General features: G+C 39.6%; 1 protein-coding gene across 10 annotated transcripts in view; it reads right to left on the bottom strand.

Moving 5' to 3' along the window:
* The window catches only part of AFDN (afadin, adherens junction formation factor), a 146,774-nt gene that overhangs the window by 32,274 nt on the left and 88,977 nt on the right, over positions 1–25,523 (bottom strand). For 6 of the 10 annotated variants that reach the window (XM_058435686.1, XM_032162496.2, XM_058435687.1 and 3 more), the window contains 8 exons: positions 24,585–24,605; positions 23,699–23,844; positions 23,279–23,373; positions 22,584–22,849; positions 20,814–20,957; positions 19,121–19,319; positions 15,143–15,246; positions 13,038–13,124 (listed from right to left, as the gene is read on the bottom strand). In XM_058435686.1, coding sequence (XP_058291669.1) covers positions 13,038–13,124; positions 15,143–15,246; positions 19,121–19,319; positions 20,814–20,957; positions 22,584–22,849; positions 23,279–23,373; positions 23,699–23,844; positions 24,585–24,605 — 1,062 coding nt within the window. The remainder of the gene's footprint in view (positions 1–13,037; positions 13,125–15,142; positions 15,247–19,120; positions 19,320–20,813; positions 20,958–22,583; positions 22,850–23,278; positions 23,374–23,698; positions 23,845–24,584; positions 24,606–25,523) is intronic. The other 4 variants (XM_032162535.2, XM_032162528.2, XM_032162539.2 and 1 more) reach the window with 1 other exon arrangement.

Here is a 25,523-nt window from a genome sequence, read left to right as displayed (position 1 = left end):
TGTTCTCATCACATTGGATTTTCTTTGTTCTCTTTGAGCAGTGAGTCACTGTGTCCTGCATTACAGCTACCTCTGCAAATGGCTCTTCCTCCAACTCCATTAGAAGCTTCTTGAATATAAGGAGCTCTATCCCTTCCAGAAGAGCTTCTCAATTAGGTTGACTTATAGTTTACTAACATTGATCAATAAAGAATTTGGTCAATTTCCTATTTTAAAAACCTAAGATGAGGAGGTCTGTAATTTTACTGAATGAATAGTAAGTTAAGAAGCAACTGATATGCCCATTATATATGGGTTAGCAATAAAACTGTAAAATTACTAGTTTAGAAAGATAGATACAAAAGCACTTCAGGCTCTGGCACCCAATGTGCCCTTTTAGGAAGGGAACTCAAATCCATGATTGTCAGGAAAGGCACAAATAAGATACATTCTATTTTCTTATATATTCAGAATTCATCTGAATTCTAAGTAATAACCACTTCTTTTAATTCCAAGTAAACTGAATTCATAAGTATATCTGTTTGTCACAAAAGGAGGTTTTCATTTAAGGAAATAAGCATTCATGATAGGACCAGGCATGGTGGGAGTCATCCCAACACTTTGGGAGGCTGTGGCGGGAGGACTGCTTGAGGCCAAGAGTTCACGACCAGCCTGGGCAACATGGCAAGAGCCTGTCTCCACAAAAAAATTTTAAAAAGCATTTATGATTATTAGAGACCTCAATTCAAAACACCCATTAAAATCTAAAAGGTCTATTCAAGGTTGGTCATAAAAGTGGAATTTGATCAAAAGTCAAGACAATGCATCACGAAATATATTTTGAAAATACTCTTAGAGAGAGACAGAAAGGCAAAACGATGTGCGAGTAAAGAATAAGGATCTGGATAATGTAAGAGGTATCCACATTTTGGTCGGCATTCGGGCCTCCACTTCGTGGACTGCTCTGCATCATGGACGTTTCTGTGAACACATTCCCTGTCCGCTGACCCTGCACCTTCTGAACACACTCCTTTCCTGCAGACCCTGCAGGCCCTGTTCACATGCCCTTCCCTCCCATCACCTCTGGTTATTTGGATCCTACTTATACTTCAGGTGCAGCTCACAGTCATAAACTGATCATAAAAATTCTAACTACAACTGCTGTATGGAGAAATTACAGTTCTACTGGTAATTATCTTAGCAAAACAAAATTAGAGATGACTACCCAGAGATGAAAGAACTCTAGGAAATGTCTATTTGTATCACATCAATATGGGCAATTACCTTCAACTCAAACCACCAGAGTCTCTGTCCAACTACAAGGTGTCCACTTGTCCAAGGTTTCTCAATCTGGCTATGGCAGTGCAGGCCCGGAATGTGCACCCTGACTGGGGGAAGAGCAGAGTAAAGAAGCTCTGCTGCATCCCTGCCTCTGCTGCTGGTCAGATGCCTCAGCAAACTGTCGTCTGTCGAGCCATAACAATTCCTTAACATTATGGAGCTCTCACTACCTACCCCACTTCTTTGAATAAATGAGAATTGTACTGCCTACAGTTAAAAAAAAAAACAAAAAACTGCATGAAACAATTTAATTTCAGAAATATTAAACCACTTAATTTAGGTCTTATTTCTAAACAATAATGGACAATCTATGTAGTCGATTAAGGCTGAACTCAAAACTTATTAAAATAATTAGTGTCTTTATATTTACATGTGTACACAATTAAAATTCATTTTATGGTAATTCTATTTCTTTTCTAACTAAGAAAGAACAGCCAGGCCTAGAAGCTCTATGTTCTTTGCTGCTGTGTGTCAGCATGTAGAACATTCGAGTGTAAGCTATGTAGTTACCAACCAAAAACAATCCCAGAAATGTAGAAACAGTTCCAAGAATACTAGTGAAATGGTATTAAACACTGTGCTGTTCAGTATAGCAGTCGGCAGGCCACTGGTGGTGACAGAGCACTGAAAATGTGGCTCATCCAAACTGAAATATGGAAATGCAGAGACTTAGTATGGAAAAAAGAATGTGAACTATCTCATTGATGATTTTTATACTGACTACATGTTGAAATAACATTTCTGATGTATTAGATAATATAAAATATGGTATCAAAATTAACTTCATTTTTTAAAAAAACACAGATAGTAGAAAACTGAAAATTCCCCATGTAGCTCATATTATATTTCTATCGGACAGTGCTGCACTAATAATGTAGATTTTCATGGTATGTTTGTTATGAGTAATGATAGGTACTAGCAACACATTTACAATTACGCAGATAACATGGCAAAAACAAGATTTTTACCATACTATAATTTACATGCTAACATTACACATCCTGATTTCCAACCAAGAGAAAAGCAAAAGAGCCATTAAAATTGAGAACACAATATTATAGATAAATCCAGAAAGGCTAAATAATTTTAAGGATTACTTGCTTAAAGGTACCTAAATATGGTATTTGAAAAGATATTATTGCATTTTAGTCCATTTATTCTTTGCAAAACTAATTATTCAGGATTACTCATTCCTCATTTAACAAATCAGTTCCTTTAAAGAAAAGTTGAGGCAGAGGTCTTCTGAAAAGCAGTTACAGATTCAAAAGGCATCAGGAATTACAAATTTCATTAAGTACAATTTTGGAATTTAATTAACCAAACTTAAATACCAGAGGTAAATTTTTAAATATACTTTTCCCCATCTGGAGACCCCTGAGAACATTTGCAGTACAGCATCCAAACTGCTATGTACAGCCTTTGTGCCCTTCAACATAATTTCAGCATATCAGAGGATATCCAACGTGTAGCACACACTGGCAGAAGATTTAGATCTTGTATCCTTTAAAAAAAAAAAAAAAGGCAAAAAGGAAACACAAAGATCACTGCCTGTTTGATCTTAACATTTTAATCTTAAAATGCCTCTTGAAACTGCCTTTCCTTCCATTAAAAAGGAAAGAAGGGGGTTTGAGAGGGGGGATGGGACTAATGAGGGAGAGGAGAGAGAAGAAAGGAGGACAAAAAAAAGGATGAACCAAAGCTGTATCTGAAATTTACCTGTAGAATGAGTTACAAGAGAGAATGGCAATAAATGAACAAAAAGTTATCAAAAATTATAATAAGAAACAGAAATAACTCAGCTGCTATACATTCAACTTTCCCTAGAACTGAGAAAGAAGCACGCACCTATAAGTTGCTTTGTACATCCGATGAGAAATGGCAACAAGGAAAAGACTGCTCCCCAAATGTCTTCTCTAATTCTTTTACTGCACCTTTTCAGAAGAGGTTTTATAGAAGTGTAGGTAGTCTCCCCACACGCACAGGGAGGCTCGGTCAGGCGGAGCCTAGGCTTCAAACATTCCAGAAGCAAACGCTGAGTGCGTGTGGGAGTATAATGTGATAAACAGCATAAAGACATCATTAAAACACAATCCAAAAAAGAAAAAAAAAGAGCAGGAGGAAGAAAGATATGCTGGCCAAATCATCATGAATCCAACCCTATTGTTCTCAGGTAAGAAAACCTAGCCTGGGTTCTCTGGCTGGTGATTTTAGAACAATAAGTGGCTGGAATGACCTCAGAGCCCAGAAGTATTTCAGTCATCAGGCATGCTTTCGCTGACACTCTGCCCGCTCGCTGCTCTCCTCGGGGTTTTTCAACTGCTTTATTTCTAGTCAGATAAGTTAATCCAGGCTTGGGTTTTAAAAACATTCTAAAGATCTCTCTTATTGGGTAGGAATTACCTTAATTTTGAAATAATCAGTTCTAAAATTCACTTTGTATATGAATTCTACATTCAGCAACCTTGGAAGTCCATGGTAAGTTACCCCTAGCAGGTTTGGTGCTGTGAGCAAGGTAACTAAGCTTGGTATCTATAAGCAAGGCTGTAGTTCCAGCTCTGGTTTTCGTTTATGCTTTGTATAAAATACAAACCCAACAGACCACATCTATCTCTTCCCTCTCCATAAAATGAAGGGAATGAAGGTGGTCCCACAGATGGGATGCAGGAGCAGGAGGCCCATAAACCCCGAAAGACCACATGCGACATTTGCAGGGTGTGTGAATTTCACCAGGGATGAGTGCACATCTCTCCCTAGCCTCGCAAAGTGGTGTGTGACTCAGCAGATTTTCAGGCACAAGAGACCACTGGAGGCGACCCTGACACTCCTGACAAAGCTCCCCAGAGTCCTGGCCTGTGCAGGGGATGGGTCTGGATCACTTAAGATTCCACTGAGAGAGATGGGGCAAGCCCGGGGCGGTTTGAACCTCTGGGCTACCCCCACAGCCAATATTCTACATCCAGGTAAACTCTACAAATTATCATCATTTTCTATGATGGCTCTTTAGAGGATCAACATTTTATGTTCCTATTACGTTATTTTAATGTCGTACTTGAATTCAGTATTTCAGCCAATCCAAGAAATCAGCACTTAGGCCAAAATTATAAACTAGGTAAAAATAGTATTCTTTTACATAATTTACTATTTTGCTTTTGACATAAAAATATATTGCTTCCAAATTCGTAAGAAGCCACGAGGGGCAGTGTCACTTCATACAACTTTGTGGAAAGATGTTTCTGGTATCTCCATGGAAGAAACTGTAAGCACAATAGGTCTTTGAAACCAACTTTAAAAAGGAACCCGGAATTTCCTGACTTCATTTGTTTGACTAGGTGTTTCCCACGTGGTCATAATTAGACCATTAAAGAACACAAGAGAAGGTCTCAAAGTCTTCAAAGGACTAAATTACAGTTTATGCGGGAAACTGACTCCCTAAACAGTGAGAAGGCATGTTACTGAACAGTCTTGACCCTCTCATTTTTAGGGCATAGGAATCTTATGTTTTAAGCCGAGATTTTAAGATTTTAAAACTTTAAAATAGTACATTGTCTAAAAGCATAAACTTTGAACATAAGGCATTAATTAACCATTTATTTTTAAATAAAATAGTAAAATATCCTAAGTACTTTTAAAAGTGTCATTTTTATGTTCACTTTTAGAAAAAACAGGTTTTAGAGAAAGGCTGTAGTTAAAACCACCTAATGGGGCCAAATATAGGTTACATCATGGATATTCTTGTCCATGTCTTCAGCAAGTTACATAGTGGCAGTTATCATATTTAAAGCAACCTTCACCATATTACACCCAGCAGGATGAAATATCATGGCTGTTTTCTTAAATAAGAAGCATATAGAAGGCTTATGTTTTTATGAAGCTTAAGAATTTGCAGCACAAAAATAGCAAAAAAAAACTGAGTGTGTAATTACAAGCTACATTAAATGGTTGTTGCTTCATGAGCAAGTTAATTACTGACAGGTTTAAACAAGTTATATTGAAAGAAAAAGCATTCTTTCAAGACCACAGTGAGCACAAGAACACCGACAACTGCCCCCTGAAGAAACTCACCACTGACTGTGTTCTTCCAACAACAGAGAACCACATTTTCATTTCCGGGACCACAACAACTTGGTGAACTGAAAATCAACCGTCTACTTCTCTCAGTTTTCAACAGCAACCAAGACAGCTGGTTTTTCAAGACCGGGATCACCACATTCTGCGCTGGATGCTATGACCCTGTATGGCATTTATCAACATGACCTAGAACCAACGCAATATTCAGGCTCTTACGTAACCAGTCCACGCTGACCGCTATTCACTTTGTACTTTTAAACTTTAAAAAGACTTAGAAAAATAAAAAGGAGGGAATTGTTTGTAATTTTAAAATCCAAATTAAACAGGAAGCATCATGTTGTCCCACAGATGAGCAAGAAGTAGCCTGCTGATCCTCCCCAAAAGCAATGTTTTAAAAAGTAAACTGCATACCCACACTGCTTCCAAATCATCTGGATTTCATAAAACTTAACCACCATGTGGAAGGCGAGTCAGGGAACTTAACATCAAAACACGGTTCAGCGTTACAGCAGCTAACCCATACACCAGTTTAGAAAAGGAAAAAAGAATGGGCCAAATACAAAAACCACACAGCTTATAGAAAACAACAAAAGCACACAAATGACTAGGGGTAAAATTTAACTACACAAGTCTATAGGTTCCTCTGCAGAAAAAACATATACCACACACTCATGAGACTAATAAGAATACAAACAGCAGGTGATTATCCAATACCAGGCTCAACATGCCTGACACAGCTTCTCTCTCTGAAGAGCTGACGTAACTCTAACTATTACTACTATATTAAAGGCAAGGAAACTGAGGCTTTGAGAGGGGGTGCCATGTGCTCTGTGCTCCAAGGCTGCCAGTGGCAGGAGCAGAATGCACAGCAGCAGCGTGACTGCAAAGCCCAGACATGAACAGAATCCTACGTGACGCCGCCATACCAACAGGCTCAGTAAGACGCAGGGCAGGGCTAATGGTGAAATCCCCCTGTATACTGCCCTACCCTGCACTCAGAATACACCTCTGAAATCTCAAAAATACCTCCACTCTATTATAATAATTTAAGCAGACCCACATACCTATCAACTATACAGTGTTATCTCGGCAGTGTGTTATGTATTAGATGACTTTCCAAGTACCAGAAATTACAAGTAAACTGGAAAAAAATGGACTGTATTTAGTAATCCAGTATGCCAGGAAACTGCTAGATTCATTTCTCTCATTTCAAGAAAAGGCATTAACAGATGCTTCATTTCTGAAAATGTTACACTGTCCAATTAACAGGCCATTGTCTTTATTTCCTTCAGAGCATCTATATGCTGACATCCAAATTTTATCTCTAGCTCTAACCTTCTGAGCTTCACTATCCAACTATCTACTAGATAATCTATTCACTCACCTGAACAGGCATCCCACATCTCCAGTGTGACCTGTTCAAAGCTGAACTCCTGATGCCACCATGCCTGCCCCCTTCAGTTTCCCTGCCTTTGTAAATCACACCTCCATATGTCCAGCTGCTCAAGACAGAATCAAGATTCATCTTCTTGAGATTCATCATACTTCCCTCTTTCATCCACTACTGCAACTCACAAGCCGATCCAAAAACTGCCATTCAACAAATATGTATCAGTACCTGCCATACCAGAAACTGTCAACCTTTCAATAGTGGACAAGAGAAGATGCCTGCCTTCACGGGGTGTCTGTTCCAGAACGCCGTTGTCCTCTGCACACAGAGCAAACCATCCCATCATCTCCACTGCCACGACCCTACTGTAAGCCTCCACGACCTCTCATCGGGAAAACTAGTACAACTTACTTACTAGTCTCTGGTTGTACTTCTGAGCGTCTCTAATCCATGTTCCAGAGTTGTAAAAATAAACTTTAAAAACTGCACTCTAATCATATCATGCCTCATTTTAAACCTCAAGGGTCCTTATTTCACCTATAATAAAATCCTCAGCTCTGTCCAGACCCACCATCACAAGGCCTTTCTTTATGAAGTTTTATTGGAACACAGCCACGCTATGCCACAAACTGCCCTGTAGCTGCCACGATAGCAGAACTACTCAGGGCAACAGATTCCACATGGCCTGCAAAGTAGAAAATCTCCACAGTCTGGCCCCTGGCAGAAAAAGCTTGCTGACACTGTACTCCATGATCTGGTCCTATCTGCCTCTCCACACACCCCACATGGCTTCCCCTGACAGCCCAAACTGGGCTGAGCCTGTTGACAGGGCCCGCTGCCATCCTTGACCTGGCTAACACTGACTCATCCTTCAAGTTCAGCACTGACTTCCACTCTGGAGCGCAGTTTAGACATTCTGCAAACAGCCATGGATAACGACCATCGATCACATAATTCCTTGTTCATATTTTTCTGTCTCATCCTTCAAGTGGTCAAGGGGCATGTGCTGATAAAGTGACTAAGATCACAGACATCTTGGCAGGAGAAGAAAACTTTTATCACTAGGTAAAAAAAACTTTCATGAGTGTCAAATCCACACTTAGTCTCACTAAATCTATTTTATAAGCTGATGAATTAACCATTTTATTATTGTTATTATGAGACGATCTTGCTCTGTTACCTGGGCTGGGGTGCAATGATGAAAAAACAGTTTACCACAGCCTCAATCTCCTGAGCTCAAACCATCCTCCTGCCTCAGCCACCAGCGTAACTGGGACCACAGGCGCACATCACCACACTCAGCATACTTTTTGATTTTTTTTGTAGAAATGGGGTCTCACCTTGTTGCCTGGACTGGTCTCGAACTCCTGGGCTCAAGTGATCCTCCTGCCTCGGCCTAAACCCAACTGCTGGGATTATAGGCATGAGCCATGGCGCCTGGCCAAGTTAACCATTTTAGAACTAAATCTGAACTCCCTTTTCTTTCTTCCAGTTTTCAATTTATACAGATTATTCACTATGGAAGGTATTTGAAAAGACCAAAAACAAGAACAAAGTGAACATCATCTACAAGTTAGGGAGGATCACCCCCCACTTTAGAAAAGGGACACACAGGTCTATGTCCCCAGCAAAGGGAAGAGCAGGGTCTTTCCAGCCACTCTCTATCTCTTCCCGCCTGACTCCCCACGGAGGCAGCAAAGCCATGCATGGGAGAGTGAGACAGGGATGCCAAACAGAGCGGGTGCTCAAAACCTCTTCAGGCTGTCTTTTGGAGTGTCCTGCTCTAAGGGGACAACTACCTTCACCTTCCTCTTACCAGGGAAGACTTGCTGTGTGAGTGACCTGAGGACGGGGAGGGAAGTATGTTTAATTCAGGAGTCACAAATTTGCAGGTGCAGTGTAGACATGCACATCAGACACATCCCCAATCTAGCTTCAGCTGGAGAAAGGTCCATCTTTTTGATTGTATGTACCTAACCTATGCTGTCACTATGCCCCATTAAGCCCCAATTCTATTAATATAGCCTACAACCCAGTTAGAAGTACTATTAGCATTGTTATTTCCTGGTCTTTTCTACAAATCTTTTAAAGTATCTTTTGTTAAATTCTTTTTTAAATGCTGGAGATTTAAAGTTTAAAAGTGAAAATTTACACTCTACTTTTCGCACGATAGGCAGTAATATTCTCTTCTGAAATATTATTTTAACAATTAGCCACTACTTCCATATCAAGTTTATTCTAATACTAGTAAAAGTACAAAGAACCTAGTCTTGAAATTACAATATACCCTGAAGCTAACCCCTGCAGACTCCTAAATCACATTAGACTCACGGAAGCCAGTAATTGTGCTACACTGATACCTACTGTACCTTTTCCTCACAAATGACAAATATTTTTGTAATAGCAAAGATTCCAGAGTCAGTTATTTTTATGATGAAATTACTTTCCACTGAAGACACAGAGAGAAGGTTGTGTTTCTTCTGAGACTTCTTTGTGTAAGAGCAAATGCAAAGAGGACATACAGCAGCTCAGGGGACTTCACATCCCACAGAAGAGGGGATTAGGGATTAGCAGAGGCTGGGGGTGGAAGAGGTGACCAACTGCAAGGATCTAAAAACAAGAAGCGAAGACAGGTGTGGGCAGCAGCATGGATGCACAAATGCGCAGAGGCCAGGTGGAGCCCATTCAAGCAGCATGGGCTCCGTGGACTCAGACACAGTCGGGCACTCCTAGGGCTCCGCACCCGTGCCTGAGCGTCTGAGCTGCGGCACTTTCCTGACACCTTTTGCACTCCTTCCCCTCTCCCTCCCAGGTTCATAACTGACAGAAGCTTCCTTCTGGAGCTCCTCCTTGAAGTGAGAGGATTCTCCTCATCTGGGCATCAACTGACTGTCACCTGACACTGGGGCTGGCACCATCCCTTAGTCTCTTGCCTGCATTGCCACAGTAAAACTGAAGAGGCTCAGGTGTGATTTTGAAGCTGGCTTGTTGTCCTAATTGCCCCCGTCACCCTGGCAAGGACAGAGGTCAAAATTCGGAGACAAACAACCAGAGGCCAGAGGCCACCCAGGAGAGGGTGAGACAGTGCCAAGTGAACCCAGAGTTCCGCTCCTTCTTCCCTGCTGTAAGGTAATGCTGGTTCCTTTATACATCCGGAAATCATGCGAAAGAGAATACCAAAAACTCTGAAAGACTGAATGCTGAAGTAAATTAGACTTGAATCTATAGGAAACAAATAGTTTTGTACTGCAAGATACTTCTTTTAACTGGAAGAGGTGGACACTGATCGTGGAAGCCCCCTACTTCCACCTCCACACTCTTAAAACCCCAGGTAAGAAGAGTATTTAAAATAAGGTTACAGGATGAACATTAACAGAAAATATGGAAGTTACATTCTGCCCACAGATTTGAGTATGGTCGGGTAATTTGTGATTCTGATTTTTTCCTGAAAATGGGCATTGACTCAGTTGGTAAGCAAAGAGAAAACATAGCTCTATGGCTGATAGTTCCCCTTTTACATCTCCAAATGTTTGAGTCCTGGTCCCTTAAATTGCAACAGCCTGGAAATATGGCCTGTGAGCAGGACCCTTACCAGGAGTAAGCAGAAATTCTGGATGATGAGGTGGACTGAAGGGCCCTGGACTACCCTCTGCCTGCACAGGTGAACCCCATGTCTTGGTCTCTGAGAGGCGGCTTACTATGCCCCACGCAGCACCTTCAACCCATATGCTAAAAGTGTTCAGGTTCCTCTGACGAACTCCTGAACAGACGCCCACCTTTCGTCCCAGGTTCTTCTAATCCATCCTGCACACCAGACCCAGATAAAGCCTCCTAAAATGTCAGTTTCATCATGTTCCTCTTTTGTTCTAAATCCTGCATTTCTTTGTGGTGCCTACAAGATAAGACAGACTCCTTAACCTGTCAATCAAGAGTTTTAGAACTAATTAAGCACTGCCTTATTCTGCTCTCCTTAGTAATCGCACAGGTCTCACCTTATCCAAAAGTGGCCCACACAAGATTCGTTTCTTCTGTCTCTGCTTGTGCTCTCACTCCCACCCACGATATATCTCCCTTATTCCTTTATTCCAATTATGTTTGTTCCAAGGATTAGCTGAAACTCCACTTCTCCCAAGATGCCCTCCACAACTGCTACAACGCCCATTCATCTTAATTTCTCCAAAATACACAAAGCTAAAGTTTTATGGTACTTGCACTAGATCTTAATCACATACTGTTTCGTAGGCATTTGTGTTGCTATGACTAAGATTATGGATAACAAATTTTCCTCATAGCTAAAAATTCAGTGAGAATTGTGCTAATATAGCTGGTAATGTGTTATTTTAAATAAATTAACTTCCAGGATTAAACCTGTATAACAGCAAATCAAATATCCACTCGGTAAAAAAAAAATTGTTCTTCTTTGCTATCTTTCAACAAGTATTTTTTGCCTACTATATGCTGGGGACTGTGTCTGGGAGTGGGGATAACTATAGTGAAGATGCTACAGAGTCAGTCTGACAGGAAAAAAGATACCAAACTCCTCATGATTTAATTCCAGTTCTAAAAGTACCCTGATTTAGGGGACAGAGATAAGCACAGTGAGCTGCCAGGAAGTCCTTGCAAAGTAGGACACAAAAGCTTTGTTGGCATTTTGGGAGGCCGAGGTGGGAGGACTGGTTGAGGCCAGGAGTTTGATCGAGATCAGCCTGGGCAGCATAGTGAGACCCTGTCTCTAAAAAAATTTTTTAAATTAGCCAGGCATGGTGGTTTGCTCCTATAGTCCTAGCTACCTGGGAGGCTGAGGCCGGAGCATCACTTGGCCCAGGAGTTCAAAGCTGTGATTGTGCCACTGCACTCCAGCCTGGGTCACAGAGCAAGACCCAGCCTCTTTTAAAACATAAAAATAAAAAAGGCCTCACAGCATGAGGGGACAGTAGATGCAAATATGCCCAGCCAGGCAGAGCCTGTGTACTTGTTAGACCGCTTATTAGCTCACCATCTAGCCTTCAGTTCAATGCCAGGACCTCAACATTTTTTCTCATACTTCTGCATTTGTTCGCTGCAAAGCTGACCTCATGGCCTGCCCCTATACCCTCATTTCAAATGGACCCTTCACAAATTAGAGCAGCTGAGGAAGAAAAAGCTTCGGTGAAAGCTTTTAAAAATCACAGGTCTCTAGGCAATGGGAATGGCAAGGTTTCAAACGATAGTCCGTTTATTTCCAAATTAATATTCAGGATAATATAATTCTGGCATAAAGAAAAATAAAATTTTTGACTATTAGCAATTAAAATATTTCTCAAGGCACATTAACTGTGTAATTCAGAAGGCACTTCTATCATATTGCTATGTAACATTTTCAAGCTTTTCACATATTCCCTAGAGACAGAAACAAAAATACAAATTGTAGTGGCCAAAGTGTTATTTTTAAGCAAAATATCAGCAAGGTTGAACTGAAACATTAGTTACTGAATATTAGCTAAAAACATATTTGTTTCATGGAAAATATCTAAATACTATTCAAAGCTAAAATTCATTCTAAGCAAACATAATTGAGATTCCATATTGGAAGAGGCTCATGAGTGAGTAACACCAAGTCACAATACTCATTTCTTTAACTCAAAGAAAAGCTCTGTGTAGCTTTAAATATCCTGCCAAAACTAGCGGGTGAAGGGATTCAAACCCCAAGAATTCCAGGAGGGTGGTGCAGCAGTCAACACCTATCAGAACTATATAAGGCCTAGGTTAAGAGTGCCATTTCCTAAGCTCCATGCCAAACTTACTGGAAGGGACACCTGGAAATGAGAACCAGACATCTCCTTGTGTAGCAAAGTACTTAGTGGTTCTTATGTGCACTGGAGTCTGAGAAAGGTGTCCAGTGGTCCACTATGATGAGGTGACAGCCCTGTGCCCCACTTCCACGATGCAGTTTTCTACTGTAGCAATGCTTTCTCTCCTCACTGTGCGAATCAAGTTTTGACTATGCCTTTAAATTGTTTCCTTCTGGGCACCATCTGCTCAATCTCAAAGTATCACTCTAGCTACATTCTCAGAGTAGGAGATCATCCCTCAACTAATTGGGCCCAGTGAGCACACTGGCTTCATTCAGGTAACACCATTCCTCTCCTACACAGAAACAGAACTGAACAGGCACATTACACACAGGTGGTAAAGTACTCCCACACGATCCACTCTGACAACCACTGATTCAGTGCTGAAAGACTGGAGAGAACAACTCTCACATGACTAATTGTCCTACCTTTGCTGCAACAATGCTAAGGCCCATTCCATTCTGCTTTTTTAGGGTCACAGTGATTATTTCAGGTTCTTTCCTCAGAGGCTGAGCCTAAAGGATGAAAACAAAGGTTTATTTTATGACTGAAATGGAAGTGCTTCTGTATGGTTAGACAACTCATGATCTAGTCAATCATGTTCACTGGAGCAAATGGGGAAAGAAAAAGGGTGAGAAGATAAACAGTAAAAAAAAATTCAATTAATACAGACACTCTTCAGGTATTAATCTGGTAAACTAAATCAATATTCTTGACTCAAGTCTTAAAGATGAATTTAGTCATAAATGCTATTTAAATGTGATTTGAAGAACTTAGTTTATAAAACAAAATTAAACCCCCATTACTATCAGGTAGAAAGCCTGATCATAAGGACAAAATTCAATTTTCACTTTATTACCTTTCAAAATAAATTACCAGTCTTTTTGTGTTTTCAAAGAAGAAATTTAAACTTATTTTACACTATCTATGGGGAGGACTGCAAAAAATGGTTATAACAAAGATGACCTAACATCTTTGTCTCTTGCAAAAACCCAGCAGTCATTTTATTTTAAAGCGCAGCACCAAGGCCGCTGCAGGACTCATGCAGCAGCACCCAGAGCGCGCTGCTATTGAGTGAAGCCTGCCTGGCCGGGTAAGGAGCCTAAACTGACAGACCGTAAGGCAAGACAGCTCCTGACAGACTCAAAGAATGAGAAAGCGAAATTACTCATTGAAGTTACGTGTTCTATACATGTCATTCCTATAGGTCAAAGAGTAAACAAAATTCAAGAAGAAAATTAACGGTGCATACACACTAAGGAGGAACTTAAGTAATTAAATATATAAGCAGGAAGGTACCTTGCCAAGAGGTGATAATTATATATATGGCTTTTTAATTTAGAAGGATAATAACTAAAGCTTGTAAGAGACTATTTTAAGGAAAATAAAATTAGTTGACATTAGAATTGTTTTTTTTTTTTTTTGTAATCAAAACCTGCAATCTCCTGAGGAATCTAAGAATAAACTAAAAAGACGAGGAATGAGTGAATCTACCTAGAAGGTACTTGTTTTTCCATAAAATTGAGTAACCAGAGGTTGCTGCTGTTATTAGGGACTTAACAAACAGCAGTTAGTAAAGTCAATAAAAAGTATTAGGGGCCGGGCGAGGTGGCTCATGCCTGTAATTCCAGCACTTTGGGAGGCTGAGGCAGGCAAATCATTTGAGGTCAGGAGTTCGAGACCAGGCTGGCCAACATGGTGAATCCCCATCTCTACTAAAAATTCAAAAAAATTAGCCAAGTTTGGTGGCAGGCACCTGTAATCCCAGCTACTGGGAGGCTGAGGCAGGAGAATCGCTTGAACCCAGGAGGCAGAGGTTGCAATGAGCCAAATTGCGCCACTGCATTTCAGCCTGGGCGACTGAGTGAGACTCTGTCTCGAAAAAAAAAAAAAGTATTAGGGGTATGTTCACTTTGTCAGTAGTTCAATGTGATCATCAATTAATTCAATTTCTGGAGATGGCCATGATTTAATGCTCAAACCTAAAGTATGCCAGGGAGCCAAATTAATTACTTTGAATATACAAAAAATTCTTGTTTGTGTTTAAAACTGTCTATATGAAGCAAAGTAGAATTGTTCTTAACATGTATGAAGCTGGGAAATTTTGGGATTTACCACTCCTTCAAAAAGATATAAAATATTACTATATGGCTTGATATATATTTAAGACAAGGCAGAACTGACTATAAAAGAATGAAATATTTCTGCCAAAGAATTTTAAGAAAATATTTTAAGGTTATCATAGTAATATGTTTTAAAATATGTATTAAGACTGGTATAACCATGGGTATAAGTGTTCTTTATTTTAAAAAGCACCTTTGCTTACAGACAAAACTGTAACAGATATGGCTTGGGAGGAAAAAATACATACATATATGAATTATGGCTTAAAAATTTTTGAATATCAGTATTTAATGGGGATTTTAAAACTCTGCTATCACACCAATCTTCAGTGTAAGAAAGAAACAAATCTGCATCACATCTTCAAGGCCTAAGGATCCATTTCACTTCATGGTACCCTCAAAATACTTGCCAGCTCTGTGTTCTCACGCAGAAGGTGACTTTCATAATCTGCACCTTCAAAATATATTGTCCAAGTACCTGGTGAACGTGTGTGAGGAATTAATCTGCAAAATCCTAAGGAGGAAACAAGCAAATTATAAGTGAAAAAGCACACTTGTCAAGATGAGGGAAGCAAGATTAATTACTGATTGCTTAATATCCAATACACAGTATTGATTCTTCTTACTCTACACCTTTAATCCTCTCTGCAAACTGAATTACCAGACATTTAAAATTATCCATTTGTTTTGGTCCAAGAGTATTTCAGCACCAAGCAGTAAAGTAAAATTGGCCTCCCACTCCTCTGTGTTCCAAAAGAACTTTTTTCTTACTCCTATAAGAAATTATCAAATAGCCTTGTCATAACTGTTTATTCCACTACACTAAGAGATCCTTAATAACATTCAGAGTATCTACTTAACAAAGGGAAAGAAAAGAGAGAAGGAGCCAGAAAACAACATGAGCATGGGGTGTCTGCCAGCATGTCAGACTCTCGGTTCAACTGCTTACATTCAAATTATTGGGTAACTTGTACAACAATTCTAGGATTCCTCCTCATTACTCTTTGTCCAAATTTACTTTTAAGTTCATACTAATTTAAATTTCTTACAAATAAAGTTCAGAATCATTTTATAATGTTTTCAAGAATATCTCTGATATTTTCATCAGGGACAAATGACATGCTTTGTAAAAGTAAGCCTTTCAATTCAAACTAGGTCATTCCTCATTTAGTCAAATCCTATTTTGTTTCTCAGCAATGTTTTTGACCAACCCCCATCTATCACACGGGCCCTGAACAATCCTTGGTACATTTTCTCTACTGCCATCTTCTTCCCACTATCAGCACCTAACATTCATCAAGAGTGTCCTGTGTGACAGACTCTGCGCAGCTTTTCACCACAGTTTCAAGTGGTCTAATGGCTTGGACTGGTGAGGAGTTTTCCCTGGCAGTAGCTGACAGTCTCACCCACTCCAATGCTTCAACAAGGAGAAAATTCTGACTGTTACTTGTGGACACTTAGGTTATTTATGGTAGGCAAAAAAGGAGATGTCAAAAACATATTCAGTTAAAGTAAGTATACAAAGTAATTTTACTTATTTTTTATTTTTTAAATCACTATTTCAATTCAGGTTCATGAAAATATAACCTACAACTTGCTTCTCTTTCTCATGTTTCAGGGAATCACTAATTTATCATGATTTTGAAATGTGAACAATTATACATTATTTTCTTGTTTTTTTCAAGGGCTGCATTTCCTTAACAAGCTCTGGACCACACTACAAATACAGGTTTGGCTTTATTAGCTTAAGGAATGCATCTCAGACCAGGTATGAGTCCAGGCTGGTCGTACAGCCTTTTCTCACAGAACTCTATTGTATGAAGGAAACAAAGGAATATATATTGAGGGCACAAAGTAATTCTTTAATCAGCTTGTAAAGAATTGAGTGTGAAGCATTAAAAACACTGATGTCATGAAAGAAAACACTCAATTCTTTGTAAGTCTTCTAAAGGCATCTGTGTACTAAGGGACATGTACAATGATCATCTAACACGTATGAAGTAATGTGGTGATGCCTAGGCCATGGAAATATCACATATGTCCTAAAGTTAATCATTTAAGACGGCTTATGGGGAAGTCACAAAGAATACTCCATCACCAAGTCAAGAGCTCACTATTTCCAACCTGGCGAGGATCTGCCCTACGGCACATGCGACAAACCTGGCAGTTGCTCGTAAACTATAAACTATATGCATTTGCAAAATGCTAGTAGTCACCTTGCATGCTTATTTGCAAGGTATTAATTATAAAAACAACTAGTTACTGAGCACTGAACATACAGCAGGCCCATGTGAGGTGCTGAGAATCAGAGAAAGTGCAGCTGGCCAAGCCCAGGCTCTCAGGGACCACCCTCACGAAACGTGGAGGACAGACAGCAGCACGCGTTTCAAACACAATGTGACCAGTGCAAAAATAGAAGCAAGTAACTAAAAATCGCTCCTGGGGGAGACATGTTAAGTGTTAGGAAGACACTGAGGTTTTCCAGATAAAAGGATGCCTGATTAGAATTAAGAAAATAAGTAAGTGTGTAAGTTGAACAGCAGGAGTAGAGTACCGACAACGGTAACAGCACAGATATTAATAATACACAGTTCAATACTAATAACATATACAGTGTGCGTATTTCAAGGTGAAGAAGTAAGGCTGGAAGATGATGTCATGCTCAACAGTTTAAATTAATCCCACACACGACAGAGGGAGAGTTCCTGGCAGGAGAGAGCCATCCGCAAACCATGGTTTTAAGATACCATGGCAATATGAACAACAGAACAGAATGAAAAAGTGGAGTGAGGAAACCGTCCGAGGACTAGTACTGTAAGTAACCCGTGTGTGGGGAAGCCTTTGGGAAGGAAAGCTGGCTGTGGTTTCTGATTTGCTGAGATGCAGCACACCAGGAAGGATACTTCTAAGCAGTCCTGTGGTGGCCGAGTGCCTGCCGCTTGGAAGCTGTGCTGCTGCCTCTGGGTCTACCAGTGTGTGGCATGAGGCTTTTTCCAGGGAATGGCAGAGCACGGAACTAATGCTCTGGGGCTAGTTCAGGCCCACTCCATTTCTCAGACCTGCACTGAAACCCAGCTCTCCTCCTTCCCCAACCTCGTCACAGGTGCACCTGTACCAAGACTGGAGGCTCTCCCTGCCTACTCCTGCTCCCACCCCTCTTCCTTCACACACACTTTCCTAAAACACCTCACCCCAGCCTCATCTCGCCTCGGCCTCTCTCTGCTTCTCTGATGGCACCTTTTGGAAAGGCTCAGAGGTAACTGTTTTGCAAACACATTTCATTAAAGAAGCAGCCTTTGTAAAATGATTTTTTTAACTATCAGAAACTTTGAAGACATCTTGAAAGGTATAAAAATGTATTTACTGTGGGGAGTGAAACATTCACTGAAGTTAAAAATCACACTCACCAGATTTAAATATCTATGGGCACAAAACCTCTATCGTTATTACTTTTATGTGTTTAAACAAACCCCTACACTTTGGGTCTAACTTTCTACTCATCTGAGCTGTTTTCCACTTTATGAAAAAGTGGCAGACTGGGATTAAAATTTGGTCTAATACAAAACCTCATACATCAGAAGTAACTGTGGTGTTTTTGATCAGTACAGATCACAAGAAAATGTAGTAGAAGTGACATAATAAAATCCAGGAAATCAGTTGTATTCAAACCTTTCAGGGCTATAAGCCCTTCACACAGAAAAGCACACGACATGCTGGAGTTTGGGTCTCGCCAGCACACAGGCGCAAGCCAGCTTGGCACTGGTGGCCATAGCAGCAGCAGCAACAGCAGCACTCACACCCACTCGCTCTGTGCTAGAGTTCTGCATGTTCCACAGGAACCCATTCAGTCCTCCCAAGAATCTCTTAGCTGGGTACTACCAACATGCCCATTTCACTGAAAAGGAACTGAGGTGCCAAAGTCACCTGCCAATGGCAGCACAGCCTGTAGATGACAGAGGTGGGTTTAGAATGCAGGCAGTCTGCTTCCAAAGCTTGTGTTGCTCTTAACTGCTATGCTGGTATCAACAAAATTTACAATTTAGTGCTAAAAGAATGAATCAACCTACTACACTCATAAAATACCAAGAAGGGAGAACAATAAAAGGTCCCTTGTTATCAGCCCAGGCAGAAAATGTAACCATGATATCAAGTGGGCAGAGCACATGCTCACTACAGGGTCACAAAACATCCTCAAGGGCTCTCTGTCTCGACACTTCTGACCTTACATCACCATGAAATATTTCTCCAAGTCAGTGGAAGACAGACTTCTCCAGACAGCACGAGGGTGCACACCCACACAAGTGGACTACCCTATGAGATGGACGATGAATAAAATGCTCGCTTCAACCTGGGGCGCAGCTCAGACTCAGGCATGTAGACTAATTTACCTCTCTGGCACAGAGGGTCTAAAAATTCTTGTAAACCATTTGGAATGTTTCTGACAACATCACAAGAATAACCATCTTCTGGCAAAAGAAACGGCAGCTGCAGATCAGGATCTTCCTCCAGCTGCACTTCCCTTCCATCGCTGCGGGCCAGCTCATCAGCAGTGTTTTCAGCCACAGCCACTACATTTTCTATAAGATCCTGTTTGGAAAACAAATGCAAAATTAAAAAGAGATGCTCACTCCCTGGTGTATGTGACAAACAACGATTCAAAGCCTGTCTGATCACTGCAGCACAGCTTATCTCACAGACACAGACAGATGCAGGGTTATGGAGGGAGCACAGATCCCAGCAGTACACCCATCATCAGTTTTCTAAAGCCAACAACTCTGGGCTGCACATATTTTATAGATGAACCAAGATTTGAATTATTAATTTTAAGTAACTTGTAGCTTTAAATAAAAAGAAATTGTTCAATCACAAGAAGTTTTTTTCTTTTCTAATCATTTTTTTCCTCGCACAATTCTTTAATTTTCAGCTGTTAATAACTATATTTGTATAGAATGTTTAATGATATAGGGAAAAGCCCACACAATGTAAAATATAAAAAACCAGAATAAAATATCTACACAGTATTTTTGCCAGCTTGGAAATGTATCAATATATAGAGGTTATTTCTGAATTATAGGTTTATGGGTGATTTTTATTTAGAAACGTTTTATTGATATATTATCCACATATAGGAAAGTTCATAAATCCTAACTGTACCGATCAATAAAATGAACACACCAGCTCAACCACCAGGTTCACTTCTGTTCAAGAAAGAGAACATCATCACCTGAGTAGCCATCCCATTCCCTATCACTGTCCCCTCCTTCTCCTTCAAAAAGAATGACATGGTTTTCAGGCTTCTATCACCAGAGTGTGATTTTGACTGTTACTAAAATGTACACAGATGGAAGCGTATTCTATGCACTTTGCACAGGGCTGCCTTTTTTCACAGTATGTCATAATATTCATCCCATTGTTGTAACTGTAATTCATTCTTTCTCACATATTTCTTTATATGACTATGACATGATTTATGTATATGCTGTGCTTTTGATTTGGTGATTTCCAGTTTTGGCTGTTTTGTGCATGTCTTGTTAGCATAAACTCAATGCTGGTCAATCCATCCATCCACATACATAATTATCATGACTCATATTTAAGTCTACAGTATTTCTCTTTGTAAAAAGCTAACAGTGGTAGATACTATTTCTCACCCTCTGTTCCTCCTATTGAGAGGCAGGCATGCCAAAACTCCTGGCTCCATTCCGGATGAGATGGGACAAGCTTCTCATTTCAGTTAGGCTGTAAGAGGGTGATCTGTGACAGAGGCACCTGCTCTCTACACTCAGTTGCGGCCACGCACACTGGAACCCAACAGTCCTGGGCAGCCTCCTAACCTCCTCTCCTCTAGTCCTTCTGATGACTTCCCAAGAACCTAATTTCCTGAATAAAATCCCCTTCTACTTAGGAGTGTAGTTTCTGTTTATTCATTGAACTCTTAACTCAGACAACAACATGAAAATGATCTTGTAAGATGAGAATAAATAAGTCAACTTATTAAATAAGATTTCCTTTAGTTTTTTCATCCAAATTTCCCCATGCAAACATGTCCCGCACTGTGGTAATGTGGCAACATCCACTCACCGTTGGGATAAAAGGCTCATCAGGTGCACAGTGATAGTTCTGTAATAAGGCTTGAAGTTGTAGTGAATTTAACTTAAAGCAGGTGCTGTTTATATTTGGAATGTCATCAGGTGCGTACTTATCCATGGTAAGCAAAGTCGTTGCCTATGTAAAAGAATAAAGGACATAAAATATCACACTTGTAAAGTTATTTCACAAATAGTATCCTTTATGTAATAGTTATAAAAATATAACTTGCTAATTTAACTTTGAAATGCAGAATGATTTCAGGAAACAAACTTCCATTTACAGTAACTATATACATTAAATAGAACTAAAAGCATTATCTTGTAAAGGGCATCTTTTTAAATGCCCTCTTAATTTTATGACATGCATGTATAATTAATTACGTTCGTAAAGCATTTTAAAAACTCTCTTCAAAAGCTAAACATTAACTTGACCATTCAGATGACCAAGTACTGGTGTTTGAATAGTTTCATTGTCCTGACTTTTCATAACCAGCTGTCTGGCCTCTACACTAAATCTCTTTCAAAAAAATGTTAATGGAGAAAAAAATTATACATAATACTAAAAAAAAAAGTCCTAGGTTTTTAAGCTGTAGATGACTCATTTCGTTAATTGCAAAACATCACCTCCTAGTTTTTCATATCTAAAAAATTTCCTCCGAGCTGGTTAAGCCACTGGGATATGATTTGGCTTTGTATTCTTGAGGGTTAATTATCACCCATCTTAAAATTGGTACCCATCTTTCACTGTAAAGTGTTCTGAAATACATCTTACTGATCTCAATATAAAGAACCCTTTAAGGATATTTATAGTCCACTGGTTACCATTTATGAGTTGCACTGCGTCCCCTAAAAATTCGCAGGGCTAACCCTCAGTATCTCAGAGTGTTATCTTTCTTCAAGACAGCATCTTTCCAGGGAATCATCAATTAAAACAAGATCAGCTGGTCCAATGTTGGCTGTCCTTATAGAAAGCAGTCTTTCGGACACAGACAGGCAAAAGAGGAGAATGCCATACGAAGACAAAGGCAGGGACTGGGATGATGCATCTATAGGCCAAAGAACGCCAACTGTGTGCAAACCACCAGAAGCTAGGGGGAAGGCCTGAAACAGATCCTTTCCTCAGAGCCCCCAGAAGGAATCAACCCTGATGACATCTTGATTTCAACTTCTGGCCTCCAGGGCTGTGGAGCAACTGTTAAGCCACTCAGTTTTTGACACAGGTTCAGTATCCCTTACCTGAAATGCTTGGGACCAGAAGGGTTTCAGATTTTGGAGTTTTTCCAATTTTGGAAGATTGACATATATGAGATATCTTTGGGGATGGGACCCAAGTCAAAATATGAAATTTGTTTCATATACACCTTACACACACAGACTGAAGGTAATTTCATACAATATTTGAAATAACTTTGTGCATGAAACAGTTTGTGTACATTAAATTAACAATCTGCGGTTGCTTGGTGTCACCACCATTTCTAACTCTGAATTTTTATGTATCTATAAGCAATCATTTTCTTAGATTTATTCAGGCTTAAGTACTTAACAGTAACAATTATGGCATACAATTAATACAGTGAAAAAATAATCTGTACTTTGTAACGGCAGCCCAAGTACTAATATAGCACTACTTCACTATTTGTACACATGAAAAACCCCAAAAAGAGGGTATTGAGGTTTTGCTGCATTGAAGCTCTTGCTCATTATGAAGATCAGATGCCTTTACCATAAAGCACATGAGCTGGGGAGTGGCACCAGCACTCACCTGCACAATCCTGCTCAGATGACAGTCCGCAGCCAGCTCCAGCCCCTGCTTCTCAGCCCAGGCTTCAATATGTCCCAACTGCTGACGGATAATTGCACCCCAGTAATGGGAGCACAGCCCTGAATCTGGGTCTGTCACCAATCTATTGAACAGCCACATATTGATAAAGTGGAAGAGCTGAGAGAAGAGCTGGATGGTCAGGGCGGCATTGACTCTGCAGCGTCGTAGCAAGGACATGGCTCCTGTGAGCGTGTGCAGCACATCATCTGCCCAGACAGGATGAGAGGACAAGAGGACCAAAATGTCATCCAGGAAGAATCCTTTGAATGTGCAGCAGATTTAGATAATGGGACCTATGGTAGTACGTGCTGTTTAATCACTTTAAAAATATCAACTTCATTCCAAGAGGAAACAGTGACATGATCTTAAATTACATATAGTTATTAACTAATTACACTTAACATCATTAATTTTGCCTTAAGAGACTTTTTAAAGAGTATGGCCAGCGTGACACACCAAAATGAGAACTATCTGTAAACAAAACAAATAGTAGTTAAAATTTATTAAAGATTGCCAAACCCAAAAGGACATCCCATTTATTTTAAAAATACCTCCATTTACCTATGCTAAGCATTAAAATGATGCTAAATGTGAAGGAAGAGGGATAGAGGGAGAGAGTCAAAAAACATCCTAACCTATTTTTGGTCTCTGCAGACTGTTCTCTTCAGGGTCATCTAGAAAGGCTGGCATGTAATTATTAAGTTCTGATTGAAGACAGTGAACCAAGTATCTGAAAATAGACAATTTAAGTAATCTTAGCATGAGAAACAGCTATTGTCAGACATGTTATCACAGGGGAAACAATCTGGACTCTTAAAAAACGTTTTCCATGAAAAAAATGTGTTTTAGGAATCTTGAAACATAGCTCACTGAATTCAGTATAACTATATTAAGTATATAGGTAGTTAATACATTTTGCAAAAATGTATGCTTCTTGATATCCATCTTCAATCAAGGGAAATATAAATCTTAAAATTAGTTTGGAAAACTGAGTAAGAAAACAAATGACTTAATTATTCACAGAGTAGTGCCACCTTCAAAAATGTGTTCCTTACTTAAATGCCATTTGAACCAAATGTGCTAAAACATCTTGAGCATCCAATGTGATCCGACTAAGGTCTCGGTCTTGCTTAATGAAGTTGAGAAGTTCAGATGCATTTGCCATCCAGAAGGCAAGTGCCCCTGCAATATTCTTCTGTTTCTGTAGACAGAACACATTTCCATAAGCAACAGAGAATAAACAAAATAAAAATATAAAGGAATGCTCTTGAAAAGCTGCTGAAGATAGACCAGTACCTTCCCATTTCACCAAGGTATTTACCACAGATACCAGATATTTGCAAAATAATTTGGGTGCATACATAGCAATGGGAAGTAAATAACCATTGCAAGTATTTCTTAGGTTCATGTACATAGACATATGGATTCCGTTAGCTACTATTTATAGATGGCATCGGCAGAGAAATGGAGATATCAAATAATATAACACCAAATTGTAGACCGTGCATTATCTGGTAATCTGTGCAGTATACATACATGTAACCATGGTTACCCACAGCCACCCTGATACTTGTAGTCACTGGCTTGGACACCATGCAACTCAGTATCAAGTACTGATCTATCACATCCTCTCCCGACCACATGTGCAGGCCAGGCAACCTCAGATGAGATCCAAAGAATAGGAACCAAGGATAAATAATAAAGAGAAGAAACAGAACTTTTGTCATTTCATATCCACACTGAAGTGCATTAAGCAGAAATTATGAAATGCTGATAAAGGTTGCACAGTCAAAAAGGGTTTTAGTACTGCATGTCTCAGTTGCTGAATGAGTGTTATGAGCTGTTCAGTCCAGCTGTTGTATTACTGTATTTGACATGGGAGCAGCATGAGAAACTTGGCTAAGCAACACAGCTAGGATCAGCTCCCAGCAGATGTCCTACCTGGTCAACCTGGTCTACTTCCTGGAGAAAAACAGACGAGGGGAAATCAAGCAGAACGAGAGAAAGAAACTTGTAAACAATCATGATAGTTTAAAAAAATCAAAACACTAATATGAAGGTACGACATGAAGGTACGACATTTAGTTATGTTATTCCCAAAATAACATTTTCATTTATGGTTCTGAAGCACCTTTAGAAGTATACGACCTAAAGGATTAGTTTTATGTTCTCACCACTGGCACAATAACTGAATTTTTAGAGTTTATCAATAAATATGATGTTACAATAAACATACATGAACACACTGATCTCTTTAAAAGATTTACAATGGAAGGACTTGTGAATGAACATCCTTCAATGATATGGTGTGCTTACTACTTACTTAAAGGTACCTAATAAGGTGAAAGTCCATTCCCCTAGATTAATTAATAGGAATGGAAGAGACAGGAAAGACCAAGAAACAATCAAAATAAAAGCTGAGAAGATTAGAATTTAAAAGTGTATAAATAACTTATACCTATACGAAAGGGAGTAAATTCTTTGTTTTTTGAAAATAGAATTTAAATTATTCACTACCATGGTTCTTTTCCACTACTTTAAGATTCCCCCCATTGGATACTAAACCTAAATCTGAAGTTTAAAAGACTTGTTTGATAATGGTGATTTCACGGACTAGTTCACATCAATAAGGAAAAGGCTATCGAGGGTAGTTTTATGATAGGTGTCTCACAATTTGAAACAGGCTTAGTAAGTCCAAACATGATAGAAGACAGACAATGGCTTTGAATGACAACTGAAAAGGAAATCCATGTTTGTTTATAAAATAATGATATGAGAGTCACAAAACGGTATCCAGATAAAATGACTTTCTTTTTTACCTATTTCCTAACTTGGGTAAAAGAAGCATAACCCTATTAAACTCATGCTAATCACTCAAAT

The sequence above is a fragment of the Hylobates moloch genome, unplaced genomic scaffold, assembly GCF_009828535.3.
Source record: "Hylobates moloch isolate HMO894 unplaced genomic scaffold, HMol_V3 SCAFFOLD_2, whole genome shotgun sequence".
Taxonomy (NCBI): domain Eukaryota; kingdom Metazoa; phylum Chordata; class Mammalia; order Primates; family Hylobatidae; genus Hylobates; species Hylobates moloch.
The sequence above is the reverse complement of the archived record's forward strand: the minus strand, read 5'-3'. Positions and strand labels throughout refer to the sequence as shown.